The sequence below is a fragment of the Cydia splendana genome, chromosome 17 (genome assembly GCF_910591565.1).
Source record: "Cydia splendana chromosome 17, ilCydSple1.2, whole genome shotgun sequence".
NCBI classification, from domain to species: domain Eukaryota; kingdom Metazoa; phylum Arthropoda; class Insecta; order Lepidoptera; family Tortricidae; genus Cydia; species Cydia splendana.
In genome coordinates this window covers 10,369,665-10,393,739 of record NC_085976.1, presented here as the reverse complement: position 1 = coordinate 10,393,739, position 24,075 = coordinate 10,369,665, and the positions used below count along the sequence as shown (strand labels likewise).

The following is a 24,075-nucleotide window of genomic DNA, read 5'->3' as shown; positions in this document are numbered from 1 at the left end:
CTAAGTGAAATTGTCTCGAAGCGAAAGAAGGACCGCAAGAAAACAGCTTGGATAACCGACCACACGTGGGAACTCATACAAAGGAGAAAGGAACTTAAAGTGAGAGGGCTGCAGAACTCCGACGTAATGAAGGAATATTCAAACTTGTGCCGGGCCATCAAAAAGGAATGCCGCAAAGACAAGAATAACTTCATTGCCAGCATATGTCTTGAAGTGGAAACCCACGCGATGAAACAGCAGACCTCAGACCTGTTTAAAAAAGTTCGCCTGCTAAGTAGGCAATTTAAGCCCAAAGTGTGGGTCATCGAGGATAGCGATGGGAAACCACTGCACGAGTTAGACACTATTGCCGAAAGATGGCGTCGCTACTGCGAGCAGCTGTACAAAAAGCCCAACACAGCAGATCCCCTTAATGTCCGCGTGAACTGGTCTGTTTTGGACCTGGAACCCGATATCCTACGCTCGGAGATAGTAGCAGCCATTGAATCGTTAAAGACTAAGAAAGCGCCAGGTCCGGATCAAATCACAGCGGAAGTGCTTAAATCTCTGGATGAAAAAGGCGTTGACACAGTGCACAACATCTGCAACCACGTATGGCGGAATGGCGAGTGGCCAAAGGCTTGGACTCAGTCGATTATCCTTCCACTTCACAAAAAGGGCTCGACCAAAAAATGCGATAACTATCGCACACTCGCGCTAATATCCCACGCTAGCAAAGTCCTGTTACACATTATAAACAACCGTATTCGCTATTATCTCGACTGGCAGATCCCACAGGAACAGGCTGGCTTTGTAAAGGGAAAAGGCACCCGTGAACAAATTCTTAACATCAGGCAAATCGTGGAGAAATGCTATGAGTTTGACACGCCGGTCATAATGTGCTTCGTCGACTATAGCAAAGCTTTCGACTGTGTCAATTGGGACTGTTTATGGAGAGTCTTATCAGAACTGGGTGTACCTCATCATTTAACCGCGCTTCTGCAGTCACTATACCACAATAGCCAAGGAATGGTGAGGATCGACGGTACAATATCCAAACCATTCAGTTTTGAAAAAGGAGTTCGTCAAGGCTGTATCCTATCGCCCATCCTATTCAATATATACGGTGAGTACATAGTGAGGCGTACATGCGATGGCTGGGGAGGAGGAATTGCCGTTGGTGGACGCAAAATTCACAATTTGCGTTATGCAGACGACACCACCTTACTAGCGTCAGATGAGATTGAGATGGCCACCTTATTGGATAGGATGGAACGCATAAGCGGAGAACTAGGGCTCTCTATAAATAGATCCAAGACGAAGATAATGGTCGTAAATCGCACAGGCAAGCTTGAGCTCACCGGAACACTTGACTTGGAGGTAGTTGACAACTTCACATACCTGGGCTCAAGCATTAGTAATAATGGCTCTTGCGAAGCTGAGGTGCGGCGTCGAATCGGGATGGCAAAAGGAGCTATGGCGCAGCTACAAAAGATATGGAAGGACAGGAGCATCACCCTGAAAACCAAGACCAACCTTGTGCGCACTTTGGTGTTCTCCATATTCTTATATGGCGCAGAGACGTGGACCTTAAAGAAAGCCGACCGTGACCGCATTGATGCTTTTGAGATGTGGTGCTGGCGCAGGATGCTGGGGATTCCCTGGACAGCACATCGCACCAACGTATCGATTCTTCAGGAGCTCAAGATCCAGACGAGGCTTTCTACCACCTGCCTGCGAAGGATTCTGGAGTACTTCGGACACATAGCCAGGAAAAGCAGCGATAATCTCGAAAAATTAGTGGTCACTGGCAAAGTGGAAGGAAACAGACCTAGGGGCAGAAGCCCGATACGTTGGACTGACCAGGTTCGCACCACCCTCGACACCACCGTACACGACGCTCTTCACGAGGCAGCAGATAGAAGTGTGTGGCGCCGAGTGGTCCACACAAAACTATTTCGACGAGATGGTCACGACCCTCAGCATTGAGGAAACCGACGCGAGGAGGAGGAGGACGTGTAACACATGGACACAATTTTTATTAGTAATGCTTACAAAGTAAGGGGTTAGTAGGTACAGGGTTATTTTTTTAAAACAAAACAACACTGATGGGCGAATGCAATCCCTCACAGTGTAACAAGTAGGGACAGTCAACAATAATAATGGCATTCAATTTTTTTTTTAAATCTATCATACATAACCGGGATTCGAACCTGGTCAATATTCTTGTTGTTTGTTTGTATGGCAACTTTTAAACGATGCGTGATAGGTGGGGGGTGCTCGACCAAATATCATAGAGGGCTCCGAGACAAAACAAACTACATTAAAAAAAATTCAAAATGGCCGATTTTTTTTTAATTTTTTCAAGTTGGTCCGAGCGCGCTGAGATTTGGCATGTGGCGAGCCTGGGGGCCCAAGATTACCATGTCAAAAAAAATTTTTGGAAAAATCCAAAATGGCGGCGGACACGGGCAAAGTCAAATTTCCAAGTAGGTTAAGCGAGCCCGAAGGGCGAACTTCAGGCCGGGAGGCCGAAGGCCGACCCCGGCGGAGGGCCGAAGGCCCGGAGCCTCCACCCCGACTCCCAAAACGCGAGGCCGAAGCCGAGTAAACGAAGGCCGAGCTCCGCGTAGGGCCGAAGGCCCGAAGCGTCACACGAAAGGGGGAAGTTGGAGCTTAAACACGACCCAACACTTTTCCTATTGGGAGTCGCGTTTTGGGAGTCGGGGTGGATGCTCCGGGCCTTCGGCCCTCCGCCGGGGTCGGTCTTCGGCCTCCCGGCCTGAAACTCGCCCTTCGGGCTCGCTTAACCTACTTGGAAATTTGACTTTGCCCGTGTCCGCCGCCATTTTGGATTTTTCCAAAAAATTTTTTTGACATGGTAATCTTGGGCCCCCAGGCTCTCCGCATGCCAAATCTCAGCGCCCGAGCGCGCTGAGATTTGGCATGCCGAATCTCAGCGCGCTCGGACCAACTTGAAAAAATTAAAAAAAGTCGGCCATTTTGAATTTTTTTTAATGTAGTTTGTTTTGTCTCGGGGCCCTCTATGATATTTGGTCGAGCACCCCCCACCTATCACGCATCGTTTAAAAGTTGCCATACAAACAAACAACAAGAATATTGACCAGGTTCGAATCCCGGTTATGTATGATAGATTAAAAAAAAAAATTTAATGCCATTATTATTAAATCTAAAATTGAAGCCATGGTTCCTAAGAACAGATTTCGCTATCTCTTATAGTTTCTGACTTCTCCATACTGACCCATTTAGATTGATCACCCTGTATACACTACGAAAGGCGTAGTGGGCGTAATAGAAACAAGAACTACTTATGATTTTTGTGGTAGAAGGACTTTATTAAACTTTCCTGGAAGAAGAGGACTACGCAAATGTATATACTTATATAAATATATACAACGTGTCCAAAAATTCAACGATAAGCTGGCACCAGAAGATGGACCTGCTCATGACTACTTGAGGAAAAATAATAAAAAAAAATTAAATAAAAAAATTTGAAAAATTGTAGACATGGTCGTTAAAAATACCACTAGTTATGGGTTGTCGATTTCATTTTTTTTTGTAATTTCAGAATAAATTGAGATATTTTTTTTTCTTTTTTTTCCTCGAGTAGGTCATGAGCAGGTCCATCTTCTGGTACCAGCTTATCGTTGAATTTTGGGACACGTGGTATGTATATGTAATAGGTATATAGGAACGCGTATATAACGATAGCGTACAACATCGAGGCATTTACTTTACCTACCATTACGAGTCGAGTTTTCACGTATTGTATTTTTATCCTGCAGCAATTTTACTTCCATTTCGCCAACAACTTGGACGAGTATCGTAGAGAACGCAATACGGTCAACCGTTTCAATTCATTCGAATTAGCCGGTCGTAATTAACGACTACACTTGGGTAGAACACGATAGAACTGCCTCGAGGCGACGCCCGGCGGCTTCAGGCGGCTGTCGCCCGGTGTAGCCAGAACCCCCCATGGTATGCTCGTTATAAAGAGTTGATGAGCGTTTTCAGAATACGTGGGGTCTTCTTAAGATGGGTGCGGAACAATCGATCATTTGTCAGGCCGTCCTAAAGGTACGTGTGCACTATTACCTACACATCTCGACACAATTTCTCGAATTTTAATTCGTTTGTGGTGAGCGTTCCGACTGAACATCTAGCGACCTTCACCAAGTTTTGGCCGAAGGGTGTCAAGTTTCGGCGGTTCCGAGCGGCTCCCAGACACTGTGCGGGGTTGCGTAATGCATCGCAACCATAATGTGATTTGTAGTATTTAGTTTCAAAATATATATTTTTATAATATGTATGTTAATTTTAAGGTATTTATGTATGTATGGGCCACTAGTTGCCTGAAATAAAAATTTTCATTTCATTCATTCATTTCACATACTCGAGAAGCTCGTTTTGAGCCATAGGTAACTGATAATCGGAGTATAAACATTGATACATTTTAAGATGAGATTTTTGATAAGTGCAATTTTCGCGGAAGAGTAAAAAGAAATCTGCGCCTAACTTTACCTCATCATCAAAAAAGGCGATTTTCTGATGGGGAGACACTAAAAATTAACAAACGTACCTACTTTACTTAAACCCTTTTAATTTTCTTCTCGTGGTGATATTGTTTTTTTTACTTAATCTTTCATCCTTAATATTTCTGATTTTTTACTTCTTAAAATGTTTTATTTTTCTTTTTGTGATGATGATGGTTGTTTTTTTAATAATTTTAATTTTTCATGCTTTTACTGAATTTTTCTGCAACATAGTATGATAAAGTTATGTACATCGATCCATGTGCAACACGTGTGAAAACACCTTAATACTGTAGGTACGAGAAACGAGCACTACCCGTACCAATAGTTTATCTCGTCGGCCTGTGATATTAAACAAGGTGTAGTTATTAAACAATGCTTGCAATTTTCGAACCAAACATCACGTGGGTCAGGTACCGCACATCGTGAATGTTCATCATCAATCACCCCGAGTTTCGAGTCAAGTTGCTGTTATTTATACTTATTACTTCTTTTTTGAAGGATCTTAATTGTTCGTTTTACTTATTAAAAAGATATAGTTAAAGAAATAAGTTAAGATATCTATTCGAACCTAGTACTTACAACTTGTTTCACCGTCTGCACTTTGATTATCGGACATGTCGAAATAGCTTTATAATTTAAGTCTTCTAAAAGTAGATTACTTATTTGTTTATTGTTTCACATTATTATGCTTATTATTACTGTTACTCTCTGTGCCTTCTCGTAATTCTAGGATACGATATTTGTTTTGACGCAAAGACAACATTTTGTGACAACTGGTGGTCAAACTATGGTGAAAGTGTGAGGGAGATGTGAGGAGAAAACATAATCGAGAAAAAAGCTGGGTTGTAAAACTCTGTGGAGTTTTCTGAAAACCTCTATTTTAGCACGACACCAACACGACACATTCATTCATTCAGAGAAGAGTTGGGAAGAGCTATACCTACTTACTATACTCTTTGGCTATTACCAACTATTACCAAAGCTATTAGTACTAGTTGGTACTAGGTATACGTACCTATTCATATATTATTATACTCTTTGGAGCTATAGGGGATATTACTGCAATGTTCTGCCGCCAGAGTGCAGCACTACCGACTCAGTAAATTCATAGACTAACTTATACATACTGTGCCTTAAACTGTTTTTTGACAAGTTTTCACAGACAATAAAATATGACATTGATGCATCAAGGCGGTTTGTTAACAAGGGCCTACCGGTAAACGCGAAAATCGAAATTTAGTTATCTGCCTCTTTATCGCTCGAATATGCAAGAGTGATAGAGAGATTAGATAACGAAATTTCGATTTTCTTGTTTCGCGGTAGGCCATGCGTCAATGTGGTTTGTTTACTGCAGGTTCACTGTATGTGCCACAAAGGTGCCACCTACGCAGAGCTTTGCCTAATATTCCCTATTCCGTTAATCCCTTTAATTTTTAACAAGCTTTTATTAGGTCGACCTGTATGTAACTAACTGTAATGGAATCTAAGGTAACTAATTTAACCATCTTCCAAGGATCGTAGCGTCATGAAAATTGGCAGCTGTATGTACAATACAATAATATGGTACTGTCGAACTGATCTGATGATGGAGACAGGAGGTGGCCATAGGAACTCTGTGATGAAACAACGCAACCTAATTGTGTTAGGGGTTTTTAGAATTGTCTCGATGAGTATTAGTTGTCTGTCGTAAGAAAAGTACAGCTTGTACCAAAAATGAAATTTTTGCCAAAAACTTTTAACATTAGTATAGAACTAATGTCATGTGAGTCACTCATGTCATTCCTTCCACTAGGTACAGTCAACTGTAAAAATATGGGTGTAGCCAACTTATTCAAAAATATGTCCCATAGTTCGCTGACATACGAGTAAGAGCTATGGGACATATTTTTGAGATGATTTGTGCACCCATATTTTTGCAGTTGATTGTACACATAAACTACTACTATAGCAGCTTTTGATTAAATGCCATTATTTAATAATGTCATTTGTATTCACAGTATCCGACGCGGATTTGGGTCGAATTGAAAAATACTCAATTATATCATTGCCCTGGCCTTATTATTGTAGTCGGTAAAATAACAAGATATTGATAAAAACTCATAATTTATTTTATTAAAAACTTGTCACATTATACCTACTACTCTTACTCTTTCATAATTTGTCGTTAATTCTTAAAACTAATTACTTATAATAAACATCATTAACTAACTTTTAAAATCACATTGTATATTTATAACATATTTAAAATGCGAAATGCGTAACTTCCAACTCACATGAGCTCATAGTACTTATTGTAAATTGTTCATATGCGTATAAAATATGTACTTAATATTAATCTTTGGGTGTTTCACAGTTTCTTACCAAACACGTAGGCATGGCCGTCTTAAACTATGCTGGGGCCCTTGGGCACATAAGAATTTGGGGCCCTTTTGGAAAGTAAAGAAAGCGAATTAAACTAACATTTTTCTACTATGATCTTCTATTTATTATGGGTAATCAAATAAACTGTTACTGTCTACACTTCGGGGCCCCCTCAGGATGGGGGCCCTGGGCACGGGCCCCGTGTGCCCTTATGGTAAAGACGGTACTGAACGTAGGTAAATAAAAGGATAAGTATATGGTTTTGAATTAATTTATCACGATATTTAAAATTAAATAAAATTGCCAGTAGCTCTCAGAACTTTTCATAAAAAAAAAGATTTTAGCGTTTGGTCAGTTTGTCGATTTTAAAAGATTTTTGCCAAAAATTTAAAGTAAATCAATTTTTACGGAGAAGTTCGAATAACACAGTCATTTAGATAGGTAGGTTAACTTACTAGTTTAATACGGCCGTTTGCACTTATGAATTAACGTCAAGTTTGTTAGCTTGTGCAATGAAAATAAATTAGCTTACCTAGCTACTTACAGTACTTACATAATAGTTTATATTTTGCTTACAATAAATATTTATTGTAAGTTGTAAGGTACCCAAAATTCATTGAGGATTGTATAGTTCGTTTTTTTAGCATTAGAAATAAGGTAAACAATCTGATGTGTCTTTTAGTTGGATTATGAATCTAATACGATCATTTATATTCTTCTGCTTTCATAAGTAATAGTTACAGAATTTTAAAAAGCGTTTTTCAATTAAAGACATTTCAAGATCGCTTACCTTTATTCTAATGCAAAAAAAAAACGAACTACTTATAGTGTTAAATACTTGTCTATATTCTTCAAATATGTATAGTATTGGAACAATTGACATAAAAGGTTGACTTTCTTACATTTTAAACTTTATGCATGTTTTCGGAAGTTTAGAATGTCTAATATTTTTCCCCCGGATCTATGAAAAATTAATGTTGTGTAACACAAATATGTACCTAGGAACTAAATTTTTTTACTATTGCCGAAAAATACTGTTCCAATTGAAAATAATCTCAACACCAACACAACAAGTAGGAAGGCAACTAATTGTTACTATGCAGCGAAGAAATGCGGAAACCTAACTTATATGCTTTGCATTTCTACTTATATTTTTATATTTATTAATTCTGTACTTAGGGCACTTAGGCATCAGAATTCAAACGTAAATACACGAATATTATGAACTTTGGTTGCATGAGCTTATCTTAATTTTATGTAAATAAGTAATAGGCAAATACATTTAACATTTACGCTTACAGTCACAACGACTACTTAGTGTAACTTAATATTAAAACACTTAAAATATAAAAAGGTTTATCGCATATTGTACTTTTTAAGTAACATAAAGGAAAAGAGAACGTCGTTTGAAATAAGTACCTAAACGTAATATAATAACGACAATAACGTATATGTATTGTATTATAGGTATACCTACGTTGAATTATGCAGTAGGCTCGTAAATACCAATTTTTTTTAAATGGGTCGTTTTAATATTTTTGCTAGTATAATACTTTGAAAAGGGTTTCGATCATGGTTAGGTTAGGTTAGGATTTTTACTTATTTACTACCTACAGGATTTTTACTTTTTAAGTTGATTTCGAGGCTAAGGACGTAGGTAACTTAACATTAAAGGACGGCGCTCCGTCCAATCGTGTACACCCCCGCTCCCACATACATTAAATGTCAACTGGGATGGTGTTTCTTTAAAAATTGTCTTGACTTGTTTGTGCAGTACTTAAGAGGTTTAAGAGTTCATTATTATGTCTTTTTAACACATAATTCGTGTTTAGCAAGTTTATGCATCGATCGTTTACGAATAGAAGGTGAGTACGGAGGTGTGGTTGCCTCGCACGAACAGCATGGGCGGCAGGTCGCGGCTCAACACCTCAAGCCACGCCATGTACAGCGGAGCTGACACCGAACCCTGAAAAATAAGTTGACGTTATTTGTGGTATTTACCTACAGCCATGATCGAGCGACAAGGGTTTCTGGCGACAACATAAAATAGTTTACTTGTGCGTAGCTTCTGTCCAACGTATCGAACCGTATCATATAATATGGCAACAATTGAAAAAGCCAAGCAAACAACGGAACAATGCCGCCCTTAACCAGATTATTTCCTCCTCCTTCACATGGTAATGGATCCGTTTTATATGGTTGTATTTTTATTTTTATATTAGCCTATAAGAGTGTCCCACTGCTGGGCAAAGACCTCCCATCTTTCCCGCCATTTGGTCCTATCCGATGCACACTCCCACAACTCTTTACAAAATGTGTCAAGCTCGTCCCGCCATATCCGTTTTGTTCTTCCTCTGCCCTGAGATGCATTCTGTGGCTAGTTTGGTATTATATGAAATATAATTGGTTTATGAGAATGCAACTAACCTTCCTAGGCATCGGCAGGGACATGACCACCAGGTTGGCGTCCTTCGACTTCTCCAGCAGCAGCTCCCGCAGCCGCAGCTGTCGGTTCGTCTTCTCAGCCAACGTTAACAGCTCCACCTCGCTTATTTTCGCACATTCTGAAACAATAAGTAGGTATAATTTTATTTTTCTTTGTCCTGGAGGGGCGGATAGGACGCAAGCGGGGAAGTGGAAAACCCAGACGCAGCTTTTTGGGGCAAGTGAAAGAAAAAGTAGGGGTCGTGTCGTATCAAAAAGTCAAAGAGCTGGCGCAAGATAGGGAAAGCTGGAAAATACTCCACCGACAAGAGAATAATTTCTTAAATATTTATGAACAGTCAGTGTAAGAGAATAGGACTGGCATACGGCGGTTGACAGAATTTCAGTATGTTAAAAGAATTTATTTTACTTAATAAAAATATTAGAATTTGATGGGAGATAATCTACGGTACGGTTAACTCTAACACTGCGCTGAGCTGTTTGTTACCTACCCTTTGCCGTTTGAGAATCCAAGGTTGTGAAACATATGCTAATATTTAAGACTTGTAAGAGCAATCTAGAGATGCTGTCGATGAAACTCTTGCGAATATTATAATAGCGTACCTTCGTTTGTGTTGTCAGCGAATTTGGCGACGAGGTCGTCGAACATTTTCTTCGTCTCCGGCTGCGGAGCTTCGGTGATGTCTTGCACCATCGTCAGTGATGAATAGTCGATACGGAACTTCGACAACAGGTTCGCCATGCTGAAAATTAATCGTTTTTAATAGCCTTCCATTGATTAATTGGGTGAAATTATTAAAATAACTGATAATGTGCTATTCCTAATATCCTATATATCCACATTGAGACAGGATGTTCGACAGGAGGCTATCAAACTCACTTCCTCTCTTCTAGCTCGAGCTCGTGACGGCGGTTGGCGAGCGCGAAGACGCGCAGCTTGCAGTTTGACCACGCAGTGCGCTGCGACAGGATGTACGGTAACAGGATCGTGAGACCGCCGTCGTCGTACAACCACCATACGTCCAGAGTACCTGATTCCTGCAAAATTAATTTGTTATAGACAGCATTTCTTCAGATGCCGCTAAGTGACAGATATAATCTAACAGACTTACCAGTGGAAAGATTTTGTAATCAAAACCAATGTAAATGCTCACCTGTTTCTTCTGGAAAATGGTCATCTGTGAAAGTTGATCCTTAGAGAGCTCCACGCCGTTGGATGCCTTGTAGACGATTTGCCGATGGATGTCCATCGGCTTCTTCTTGCCGTTCTCTTTGCCCTCCGATATTGTGAACGATCGCGATGTTGTCATAGTCAATAAACCTGCAATGTCAAATTAAGCTCCTTAAATTTCCATGATAACGTTATTTTTTATTGATAACTTGGTTAAAAACTTTCACCTGATACCTTTGTTACATTCACACCTCTGACAACGGTTAAAAATTCCCTGTCAAGACGATGTGGGAGCAAAGGTAGCAGACAGATTTTTTTTAGCTCTCTTTTTAAAATATGGTAGTATGTGATGTAGATTTTATGGGCAAATATACATTTGTCACTTGTTATATCAAGGCAAAGGCAGTTAAATTGCTTACTCTGCAGATTATGCCTGCTCGAAGGCTGTGAATCCCCCCGTATGTCAAGGTCGGAGTCAGCATGCATCATGACATTGGGCGAGCGCACCCGGAGGTCCCCGCTGCCGCTGGAAGTGGCCGTGAGTCCCGTGACCGGAGCGTCCTCCGCCGTCACCGGCCCGTAGTCCAGTCCGCCGGCCACGCGAAGGATCGCAACCGCTAGACGGTTCTCGAATGCCGTGCTGTAAAAAAAAACCATTCAATAAATAAAACCATTTAATCACCTCCGGTAAATCTGGTATGGATAGAAGAACTTGACTCTTGAAGACAACTGTACTCTGTAACTGTCTTGGATATAATAGTTTTTTAACTGGATAGGTTACACATGAAATAAAACTATTGAAACGGATTATATCGCGTATATAGTAGTCGCGTGTAGTTTTATTTCATGAGTAACTATCGCGATAACCGAAAACAATATTATGGATACCTATCCATAATATACTACTCTTACAGATGCAAAGTAAATTAGCTCCCTCCTTTACGATTGACACTTCTATTATGCAGGGGTGCATAAGAGACTTTTTTATTAATTCTCGTAAGAGTTTTAGTTTAAGTGAAAGCTCAGGAGTCCCATATCACGGGGACTTTTGCAATCATCTGAGATTCTCAGACACGTTTTCGATTTCCAACACGTTTTCGATTTTCGATTTCAGGTAATATAGTTTGTCAAAGGACTGTCTCATTTCAATCATAGACAGAGAGAATCATACTATCTTTGTCTTACACTAGTACTAGGACCCAAACGAAAAGGATGAATATAGTTTTCCTGGTTCTTACTGACTGACAAATTGGTTTGACCAAGTATAAATAACTTACTGTAGCACATTGAAGTAAGCCTCAAGATCGCTGGCGGGCGCCGTGGCCCAATCAGCCTTGTATCCCATAAGCATGACATTAGGAGACAGCCGGCCAACCCCTGCCGCCTGTATGAGCGCCCGCGCGCCCTGCTCGAAGTTGAAGCCGTGCACGCTGGCGCTGAACGCCTTGATCTTGCGCTCTCGGAGCCACTCATCGTTGGAGCGCGCGCGAGCGCTGCGCTCCTTGTACGATAGCTTACCCTGGAATTGTTTGAATGCTTTTGTTATGAAACCTTTCTATAATTCACTATTAAATAAAAGGCATATTCACATAATACTATTTAATAGCGCCCATTTTCGAGAGTTGTGTTTAATGCGAAAATCTAACTAGTTTAGTAGGTAATTATGTAGGACTTTTGGCATGGCTTTTTGCCGCTGCAAAAAAAGTACAAAGGCAGCGGCTATTACAAACAAAGGCTAAGTACACCTAGTACTACAGTAATTAAATTACTGCCGGTTGGATTAACTCCAGAAACATGGAGCTGATGGCAGTATTACTGACAACATTTGTCGTTAGCGAGCCTGCTTTAATAGTGGTAAGGTGCCAGATACCATCCGGCAAGTATAGAGAACTGTAACACACACTAACAAGCTGGCAGCAGTTCTCTCTTTATATCAAATTATATTACTAACCTGTGTTACATCTCCGACAATCATCAGCGAGCCAGCCTTTGTGATGAGGTGGCCCAGATCTATGAGCGCCGGCCGAGCCTGCGGCCGACCAGCCAGCACCAACAGCTGCGGCCAATAGTTCTTCACGTGTTCCCCGGTGCGGGCCAAGTTGTGCGCACTCGATAGCGCCGTCTTGTACATCTGAGCTTGGGTACTGCTGCCCCAGTTGACGTCTGCAACAAGCAGTTAAGGCTATCAAAAAACTTGCCTAAGTTTTACAAGACCCCAAACAGCAAAATTGTTCATCCTAAAAACCCTGGCATTCAGAAGAGCCCTTTGTAGCCCAAAGTGAGGTGTAACGCAATGGCGGCGCTCTTTGAAACTAGCCAAACTGGCACACTTCGTGCAATTAGTAGGTATTATGTCTAAAGGATTATTGCATCTTTGTTTACTGCTCAAAAACAAGAACTACATATGTACCTAGCTATCTAGCTAGGCATCCGCCTAGAATGAACAGGCCAATGTCAATAGGTAACTATATAGGTATAAGGAGTGAGCATTCAATTGCACGTTGCATGTAACAACAGGTATAACATTCTCAAATTCTGCAAGTTGAAGTTTTTCTAATCTGAACTTTACAATACTTCATTTAGGGTTTTGTTTGTAATTTCGGAAGTGAGTGCATTGTGAGGTTTAGAAAGATATTCGTTTACTCGGAAACCGATATAGAATCGGTCAACAGTAAAGTTATTTTCGTAAATGTGGGCTTTCCGCAGATAAACATGTCTATAATATAAATCAGTCAAAAGCTCAAAAGTTTGACGGGTTCTATACTTGGCGAATGTAAGAAGCGTCAAAATTCAAAGTTTACTTCAATTTGCCAGTTGTAGTTTATACGTAGGTATAAGAAGAAGTAACATTCCTTTTCAATAACAATTCAACAACCTATTTTTTGGTGTTTGTGTTAACATTTAGGCTTGACGCTTGTGAACGTGGAATGAATTTTTAAAACGTGTTCAGGAACAGTGCGTACCCGGTTTCCGGTAATGTACGATGAGATAGAGAGTCAGGAAGATGGCGAAGGTGATGAGTGACATTTTCCAGCTGATAAGCAACATGATGGCCACGCACATCAGGAATCCGGCCAGCGATATCCACATGTTGTAGAACTGCAACCGAGAGAATTTGGTTATTGGTTATTTTTCTCCATCTCTTCTGAGAAAAAGCTAGCACCATCACCCCGCACGCACGCTACCCGATGATGATGATGATCCTTCCGGCCGATTTCGACCATGGCGACCATTTCGACTCCGGCACGCTACCTAAGCTAACGCTAACGCTAGTATAGGTACCACGCTTTGAGTATATAAACAGTACAAGTATAAGATGTAAACATTAGGTAGGTACATGTGGGACATTGATTCACGCAAGCACATATATGACACGAGTGAGTCACATTTTCAATCGGAATTTGTAACGTACTATCGAATGTCTATCCAAATATGAATCAATGAAAATTGCTGATGTAATTCTTGAAGTAATTTGAGATCCATTGTCACAAATTGAGAACTACTTTCGTGTATGCGATTCTTCGAGCCATTTTAGTACTTAAGCGCTACAGAATTGCGTGTATGACCTAGGTATAGACTCGGGTTTGTTTAGAGATTCTTACCCTGAAAGTAGGGCGCCAGCCCAGCGGGCGCACGAGTGCCGCGTGGAAGGTACAGAAGTTGATGAGCGCGTACGAGGCCAGGTAGAAGTTAGAGATCAGTGGTGCGATGGTGTTCAGGTCAGCTGAAGGACAAATATAACATGAAAACCCGGAAAAAATCTAATTTTTTTAAGTTTTATGGTTAGATTAGGTTAGGGTAATGGCGTTATCAGTATGTTAGGGTCGATTGTACCAACTGTTCACAGGTAATCGCAATTACATTTACGTCCGCTAGAATTTTATGCGTGATTTTGACCGTTCTTTGTCATACAAAACTCACCGATAAGTAAGAATATAAGTGAAACCAAAAACGTGAGCACGTATCCACGGTAAGGCTCGCCATGCTTCCCGTAGCCCTTGGAGAAGAAGATGAGTCCAGGGTAGATGCGGTCCACGCCCAGTGCCTGGATCAGCCGCGGGACTGACAGCAGGTTGGTCAGCGCGGTGGACAGCGTCGCCGCCCAGCAGCCGCCGTAGATCAGGGGGCCCCATGCTGACATCAGTTGCATAACCTGGTAACACAAACAACTTATATTTTTCAGTACCTAGTCAATAGGCAGGTTAATAATCAAGCCCAGTAGATACTATCGAAACCAAACTCGAGACATCTACATCAGATAATATTTTACGTGTTTCCAACAATGTCGGACCGATAACTGTCCGTCTGATAACTGATGGAAGTCTGATTTAGCCAATGAACATCGGTACTCATAGATGTATATTATGTGTAATAATATGATGTGTTATGTCCAACTCTAGATACTTATATACCTTCTTATTTATTTACATTGTTAAGGGTTATAACTTAAATTATCTTTAAGCGGTAACCTCAAGTCGGAACTACAGTAATATCTTAGTTCCTTTAACTTACCTACTTAAACGTTTCAAACATATTAAATTTGTGACAAAGCACAAATGTGAACTTAAAAAGGTATGATAAATTAACTTACTGAATAATCATTGTGCAGTCCATGCGGACATCCATCCGAAGTGTTAGCACAGTCGGAGACGGTTCCCAGGTCAAGAAAGGTGCCATTGTCAATGACGAGATCGGTTATGTTGCCACTAGCATCTCGCAGGGCGCCACCACCAGAGAATAGGACCATCAGGGCGTAGCTTATCATGGAAATGAGAAGAGACAGCAGCGTGCCTTTCGGGATAGCTGACGCTGGATCCTATAGGCAAAAGAAAATTATTTTGTTATAGTTGATATATAGGCAATTATGCTGCATTTTTTGTTGATTCTAGATTTACCTAACAAAAAACCAGACAAAAAAAATTTGACGTTACGTCCTTAATTGTCATTCACAAGACGTGTAGGTAGGTGTAGGTTTGCCAAAGCTTCCGAATATACTTACAAGTTTTAGAATAGAATCTAATTCCATCAGGTAGGCTCTGAATGTTTGTGTGTTTTACAATGGTGGTAGAGTTAGACCAAAAAAAGGCTGCAGGGATTTTGACAGCCCACGCAGTGCAACTGTTATTTTATACGTCATAATTTCATAGAAGTTTGGTGTTTAAAATAACACGTGCACTGCGGGCTATCAAAATCGCTGCAGACATTTTTGGTCTAACTCTATGTATGTACATATTTAAACTGAAATAAGAATAAGCACTCTAGCATTGCATATGGCATATAAGAAGACCTTCAAGAACTACGCTCTATCTAACGCCCTTGACAACACAGACCTTGTTTCAGTGTATTTGAACATCCTTGCTAGAGATGCAACGGATAGTTGTTTGGCCGGATACCGGATATTCGGCCTGACCATCGGCCGAATATTCGGTATCCGGCCGCCGAATATTCGGTCAGCGGAGCTATACCTACATTACGGTTTCTCATGTGCGCATTCCGCAGGTTTGACCTGATCCTAGTGAACGTTCGCACGGACACATTTCTAGGTTCGATGTGAGTGCGCGTGCAAGTCAGTAGAATGAATGTTTAAATTGTTTTAAAATAATAAACAAGTACGATTATGACCGTGACTGTTTCTTAAATCCAATTTGTTTACTCCGAAATCAAGCAATGTTACTATCTGGTATCCGGCCGGATAGTAGGTCACTATCCGTTATCCGGCCGGATATTAAAATAATGGCCGGATAGGCCGGATACCGGATAGTAACCGAATATCCGGTGCATCTCTAATCCTTACCGCTCCTGTAAATTTGACGCTTACAGCCGTGACCCAAATATCTTTCTGTGTCATGGAACGCCTTAACATAACATCATACCGATGATGAAGCGTCCCAATAATTCGGAAACGCATGTCGATTTCAGGAATTATTTCTGTGCGGTCTTGAAATAGATTGTATTGCGATGACTCACTCGTTGCCACTTCGACTCAATTGGCTTTAATCAATCGATACGATGTCGTATAACGTTCGGTGAAGGCGTTTGCAAATTTAGGGGTTAAATATTTGACTCTCTATAGGAGATGTTTATGTTTCACTCAATTTGTTTCAATTGGAATATGTTCATGTGGGGTATTTGAGGCATGCGAATCAAATTCAATACCCATATTGAATTTCCTTAATAGGCGAGGAGTAAAAAAAAACAATCACAAAGCGCGTCCCTATACCTAATAATTTGGTATAGCTATAGTATAGAGAGAGAATTTCCTCCCGCGGACGCTCCGGCTGTGGAATGAGCTCCCTTCCGAGGTTTTCCCGAGGGTCTACAGTATGGGGTTCTTCAAAAAAGGAGTGTACAGGTTTTTAAAAGGTCGGCAACGCGCATGTAACACCTCTGGAGTTGCAGGCGTCCATAGGCTACGGTGACTGCTTACCATCAGGCGGGCCGTATACTTGTTTGCCACCGATGTGCTATAAAAAAAAATATATAGTAGAGATAGATATATACATAACGACTGTATTTTTGTAAATTACCCCAAGGGTTTGTATCCATCCTAATGTGAGAATTATGTAGTAGTATATTCATCGTATATATTTTATTATTTTTATCTGTGTATTGTATAGGGCTTCCAAATACCGGAACTCTTTCAATACCGGTATTAAAACCGAAACTGTCTTCATCAATACCGGGATCCCGGGATCCCGGTATTGACTATGAATTATGATTCATAAATTTTTTTGAGTTTTATTAAAATAAGGCTCACTGTAACACTGGATATGTATGTCCTTAGCTTAGGGCTTAGGATATTAAACAATAATCGCCAACTGTAATAATTATCATTTCACCCTCCAGGTTGGCAATCATATTATCCGCCTTGTTGACTTCACCAGTTACATGTTTAGTTCAACCTAATAAACCAGCCAACTATATTCAAATTTGCCACCAAGAAGTCGTTTGCCATACTACAATTCAATTACACAAACGGGTCTGCCGCGATATAATTTCATTGTTTTTACCTTTAATTAAATATGTGTACAAAACGCGAGAGTTTAAAGTGTCATACTACAATTCCTTGCTTATTTCTTTAATCCGAGCCGAGACCGTAACGTTAATTATAGGGACAGATAAAACCTGGTCTAACTGTTGGCATGTGTATTATTTTGTATTACTATGTTCTTAGAGTATGATCTGAGGGTATTTTTAAGTGTGTGTGTTAAGCTATATCTGATTTAAGAAAGTTTGACATTTTTTATTTTAGGGACTTTATGATGCTTTTAATACCGTATAGCAAATATAGTCCGGACAAGCCTATCGAGCTGAATTTGAGACTATTTCACCGACTCTTTGGTACGATTTAAAGTAGCAAAAGGTTAATAAGCTGCCAAAACATGTTATCTAAGTGTCCTCTTCATGATTGCTCAATTGAGCAGCTGCGGAATAAATGTGGTGAATTTTTATTTTAACATAAAACCGTTTTTTCACCCCACGTTTTGGAATCCCTTCAATTTCCGATGCAAGCGAAATGACGGAGACAGCTACAAGAATAAGCTCAGCTAGAAGAAAGCACTAATTAAACACATGTGTAATTTTGAAATAAAATTATAATACAAAAAAAACGGCTTAGTAATGTTGTCCCCATAATTAATGATACGCTCTTTACTTATTGGTATAATTTTAAGAACTAATTATATTAATATCATATCCTGAACATCAGAATTCATCACCAAATATGTATCTAACGCATATGCACTGATCTTGTTTCAATTAAATGATCTTTTTTAATTAAATGGGCTAGTAATCTTCTTGATACAGCCGAATTTAATCAATTTAATGGATTTTAACCGTTCTAATCAGCACATTTTCCTTGTTTTTGAAAATACCGCGATCCCGGTATTGCATAATAAATACCGGTATTGAAAAATACGTTAAATCAGACGGGATCCCGGTTCTTCGGGATCCCGGGATCCCGGTATTGGAAGCCCTAGTATTGTATATGTAGTTTATTATGTTTTTCAGTTGTTTGCAATAGTTCCTAATTAAATTCTGTTACTTTTCTTCTCGCACCATTTTTATTACATCTCTGTTTAGCCCTATGGTTGACTGGTCTTTAGGCATTAAGTCCGCCATTTATACATTTTATTTGTATTTTGTGCAATAAAGTTTAAATAAATAAATATACCGGTAGGCTTCATATGGGAGGACAAAGCTGACGCACACACTAGTACCTAAAGTAGTACCATTGAGTATTCACTAAGGTGTACCTGTATGAATGGATCTAGTAAATCATATTAAAATCAAGGGAGTCCCGTTTAAGCGGGTATTTCTATATTACTCGCTCGAATTTGATGCATTGCTCATGTTTGAATCATGGATAAATTTTCAGTGACGTCTGCAAATGCGTCTTTTACGAGAAACTACATACATTCTACGATGCAAAGAGTCAACATAAACGTGCACAATAAACTAATGAAAAATGAATGACGATACACGTTAAACGAAATAGAATACGTAATAAATAGGAAAGCCTAAACTAAAGTATTTAATTAGGTATAAAAAAAGAATGTTTTGTGGAAATATACGATATCATCTGACCTCTAAACATCATCTTTATCTAATAACAAAACTTATAAACTATTATTAAAATGAAGTATAAACTAAGTATAAAATAAATTAAAACTAATAAAATAAATAAATAAAACTTACCCACCTATCTTAGGTCCCCCAGATCTGTCCCCTGCGGAAAGGTGCCCATAAGGCTGGCTACATTCCCACGCTGAATAGTTATGCCTATTCTTTGGCCTAGGAATGAGCCAGCCCTAGGGTCACCCGTGGTTTCAAAAAGTCTTTTTTTTATATTAAACAGTGTGTAGGTACCTACAAGAGTCCATTCTATCCTGTAGCATTGAAATACTACTTGCCTACTATACTCTCCATGCTTATGGTCAAAGTTGAATTCGGTGAGTGGATTTTTAATAAGAGTTAAATATACAGGGTGATTCAGGAGACGTGAGCAGGACTAATACTGCGCATTTCGTAGATTATAAGCAACACTTTCGTATCAGTATTAGTGAGGTTAACGTTAGTTTTCTAGTCGTGTTGAAAAAAAAAAAGTTATTAATTTATTTACGACATGCGTGGTCACCCTAATATTAGAATACTAAACTACCGATATTCTGTGTCAAATTGAATGTCACCACTGTCATCGCGGTCTGGTTACTTTTGAAAACTCGTATCTCACTCAAGTTTGACAGTTTATTTTCTTCGTAATCAAAAATTAAAGAGGTTTTATGCTTATTAATTAGGTCTTGTGGGGTGACCATGATTGTAGAGGATTAAATTTGCCCTCACCAAAAAGTTAAAAAATAGGAAAAAGTGTGGTTGTTTCACCTAAATACGACGGTGATCGATCAATTATCAGTTACTGAGTGTGCAGGATTAAGCACCTAAGATGCCCCAAAAATATATATGAAATCCTCCTTAGCTACCTGACTGACAGAGGGGTACAACTTGCATTTGCGGACTGCCTCGTGGAAAAAGCAACCACCAGAGGGTGCATACAGGGGTCTGTCGTTGGCCCGGTTTTGTGGAATCTAATCCTGGACGACCTATTGGTAATTAATTGGCCAGCTGGCTGCCATATACAAGCATACGCCGACGACATACTCCTTGTGTGCACCTCCAAAACGATCCCTGAACTAGAGCGTGTTACTAATTCCGCACTACAGATGGTTGAGGACTGGGGGAACAGCGTCAAGCTTAACTTCGGCCATGAAAAAACTCGGATGATAGGATTTACTCAAAGGGCAAAACTCGCCAAAATAGTTATGGGAACACACCAAGTGACTTTTACTTCCTCTATGAAATTGTTAGGGATAACTATTGATGAGAAGCTAAGATTTACATCTCACGCTCTAACCACGATGGAGAAAGTCAAAAAGCTCTTCTACAAACTGCAGACTTTCATCAGACCAACATGGGGCGTGCATCCAGAAAACATTCGCACCATTTATGAGCACCTTGTAGAGCCTATTATGACCTACGCGGCTTCGGTATGGAAAACGGCACTCAAGTACAAATATGTAAACGGGAAACTATTATCCCTACAGAGGCTCTTTGCAATCAAGTGCATACGTGGGTTCAGGACACTGAGCATGCCTCTCTCCATAACCTTAGCTAAATTAACACCACTACCCGCCAAGGTCACATATGTGGCAGAAATAGAACTCACTAGAATCTACGGCCACGCATCATTTCTGCCGGATGACCTACGAATAGAATCGCCCGTAACACCTGGGGCCCTTCTTCACCCTGTGCATAGGCAAAGAATAGAGTACCAATTACTCAACACACAGGAAGAGCTTGTTGAGGCGATTAGTAGCCACAGTGATCCATCTACCTCATCTCGAATCTGGCATATTTACACCGACGGCAGTCAGACTGATGACAAGGTTGGGTCAGCCTTTGTCATCATAAAACCTAATACCCCAAACAACCCGATTGTCAAAAAGCTGAAGCTTCATAACTGCTGCTCTGTCTTTCAGGCAGAACTGCTAGCCATCAAGGAAGGCCTCCGATTTGCACTCGAGGGACCGGCACACCCCCACAAAATTCTCGTGTTTAGTGACAGCAGAGCGGGGTTGACCGAACTAGCAAACCCCAACAGCTACAATAACCTTGTAAACCACATACATAAACTGATCGAAAGACACAAAGAACACACCACAGTACAGTTTTTCTGGGTCAAAGCTCACTGTGGTATCCTGGGCAATGAGCTAGCCGATACCGCAGCCAAGTCCGCAACCAAAATGCACCGTACACCTGATTACTCCAATGTCCCTATCAGCTATATTAAACTAAAACTTAAAACTAAACTTGCGGAAGAGAAGGCACTGTTGTACAATAACCCAAACCACTGTAAATACACAAAAACATTATTTCCCACTCACGAACAGCTAATAGACTACGTCAACAAAAATTCACCTACCTTTGCAACAACGCAATATCTCAGCAACCACGGGTTTCATAAGGTTTACCTCTTAAGATTTAAAATCGTAAATAACGACCACTGCCCCTGCGACCCTCCAGAACAAATCAAACAAACATTGGAACACTTATTAAATGAATGCCCAAGGTTTGCAGCTAAACGAATTAATCACGTTATAACATGTCAAAACTTACACATAGACCCTAGCAATATACAAGAAATCCTCAGTAAAGAATCAACAACCGAAAGCTTTCACGAGTTCCTTGAGTATATAGTTAAAAATCTGAAAAAATTCAACGGTACCTAATCATAATCACCAAATAGACAATACTGCAAACCTTGATATACCTTACCTTTTCCTTGCTTATCCAAATTACTCTTCGCAGTGCATAGAGTTGATCACACGATCGCTTCTTGCACTCATGCACTGTAAACACATAGGTACACTCAACACACACATAACACTTCACAACTCATCACGTACTCTACACTAAAATCTTTCCCGGATCACACAACTACACACCCAGAAACAACGCGTATACCGATAGCGCCGAGTTTCTGGGAACAAACACTTTACAGGGTGGAGGGGTTTAGTCCGTAGGCGGCTGGGAGGAAAATCTCCAACGCAGCCGAGTCGGGCATGCTGCCGGATACCGGGCGGGCAGTATCCAATGAGGATTACCTCCACCTCTGACAAAAAAAAAAAAAAAAAAAAAAAAAGAGTGTGCAGGATTAGTCCTGCTCACGTCTCATGAATCACCCTGTATATGTACCTACATACGTACATATTTCTAAGCTTTCATTTCGAAGCTAAGTTGCTCGTGGTTCAATCTTGGAGTCTTTTGGTAGCTCGGCTTTTAATTTTATTTGGAGGGTCAATAAAGCGCGCTAAGACAAAAACTTTCGAAATTCTATCTTTGCAAGCACCAGTCTGAAGGTACCTATATACCAAGCATATATGCTTATTATAGGTGGTATAGATGTAGATAGATCGTCGATCGCCGGCACGTGGCGGGGTCGACAAACAAACAGATCGATGGCAACCACGTGTAGATAGCATCGTTCCCCGCGGCTACGCTAAAGCCCTTGCTACACGGTCGCCGACAAGCCTTCTAACCGTCTGACCTTGGTCTGTCCTTGGTCAGTTTTGGTCAAATTTTGTTGGTAACAACTGTCTACACGGTCCGGGACGGACCAAGGCCACGCGATCTGAAGGCTTGTCGGCGACCGTGTAGCAGGGGCTTAATTTCATCGCATTGTTGCCATTTGGGCCAGCCGGGTGATAGCCTGGAGTGGCCTAGAAAGGTCGTACACAAAATAAAACAACGCTTATGGTGACAGTTAGGATTTACGCACAAAGTGTACCTATATGCGTCATTATTTGGTCTTAAAGCATGACTAATTTAACTCGTAACTTGGTGCTGAACACTAGAAAACGCTTAAAAAGGCAGAATAGGGTATATTGATGGATTAAGGATGACGCTAGACCGGGCCCGAGCCGATGCGTCCGGCACGACCTTATCTATGATGGCTGATCGGTGATCACGTGGTGCTTTCCATAGAAAACGAAGCGCCGGTAGCTCCGGCCCGGCCCCGGCCCGGCCTAGCGTGAGTCATCCTTTAAATCGACCATTTGTACACCTAAATTAAGTAGTTAAATGCAATCATAAATTTTCTCCGATTGTCTGAAGATACAGATGTCTGAAGATAAGATGCGATATGCGATCTGTATCTTTACCGGTATTATCATAATCATACGTCGCACTCCAGCGGGCATTTTGCGGGCATGTCATTGGCTTACCAACCTTACCAATCAAAAAACAATTTTCGAGTTGTCACAATAAAGTATCTGTAGGTACTTAGTATTTGTAATATGCAATTCCAAATATAAAAGTTGTACGTTAGTTAGGTATCTATTTTTTATATCCATTCAATTTTAAATAAAGATAAGGTTGAATAATATGTAGTATATTTGATATAACAACTTACTTTTTAAGCATATTATGCGAATATATTATTAATATTTTTTCCTAAATTTTTGGCAGTCAAGGTTCTTCGTCATGTCAGCTATTTATTAGATGTTTTAAGTAGCCACTTAAATGGACTTATCACTTCAAAGAGTATTTACACATTTAAGATTGATACATGATAACTGTTATATTACAAATACTAAGTTGGTGCCCAAATGCCCCCAAACTGCCCACTGGAGTGCGACGTATGTATGATCACAATCAAAGTTCTGTAAGACATCAGGTCGATCGGGTATTGACGTAATCTAAAAGACATCACGTTAACTAGGGTTTAATTAAAAGTTGGTTTAAAAAGGAACTCAAGCTCTTAATTAGTTGCCTTCTTTACCTATAGTTACTTCACCTTTTCCAAAGAGTTTTAAGAAAAGAAAAAGAAATTTGAGAAAAAAAATATCGGACATGATAATTCGACGGCTGGGATAGAAGACACTGTACAGTGACATACATACATGTATTTGTAGGATTGTTAAACTTCAACTTTTAGAGCTGTACAGCGTCATCTACAACTACATCAGCGGGCTCAGCACGGTTCCATTTTTATCGACTATCACTATG

The 24,075-nt window shown here is 40.3% G+C and overlaps 1 protein-coding gene across 1 annotated transcript in view; it reads right to left on the bottom strand.

The window, feature by feature from the left end:
* Positions 1-7,151: 7,151 nt before the first annotated feature.
* The window catches only part of LOC134798780 (bumetanide-sensitive sodium-(potassium)-chloride cotransporter-like), a 66,239-nt gene continuing 49,315 nt past the window's right edge, over positions 7,152-24,075 (bottom strand). Inside the window, exons 9-20 of the mRNA XM_063771155.1 lie at positions 15,104-15,328; positions 14,434-14,665; positions 14,115-14,236; positions 13,476-13,611; positions 12,464-12,675; positions 11,790-12,031; positions 10,932-11,152; positions 10,496-10,662; positions 10,222-10,379; positions 9,945-10,084; positions 9,324-9,460; positions 7,152-8,862 (exon numbers count right to left, since the gene is read on the bottom strand). Of these exons, the coding sequence (XP_063627225.1) occupies positions 8,749-8,862; positions 9,324-9,460; positions 9,945-10,084; positions 10,222-10,379; positions 10,496-10,662; positions 10,932-11,152; positions 11,790-12,031; positions 12,464-12,675; positions 13,476-13,611; positions 14,115-14,236; positions 14,434-14,665; positions 15,104-15,328 (2,106 nt within the window). The 3' untranslated portion in view covers positions 7,152-8,748. The remainder of the gene's footprint in view (positions 8,863-9,323; positions 9,461-9,944; positions 10,085-10,221; positions 10,380-10,495; positions 10,663-10,931; positions 11,153-11,789; positions 12,032-12,463; positions 12,676-13,475; positions 13,612-14,114; positions 14,237-14,433; positions 14,666-15,103; positions 15,329-24,075) is intronic.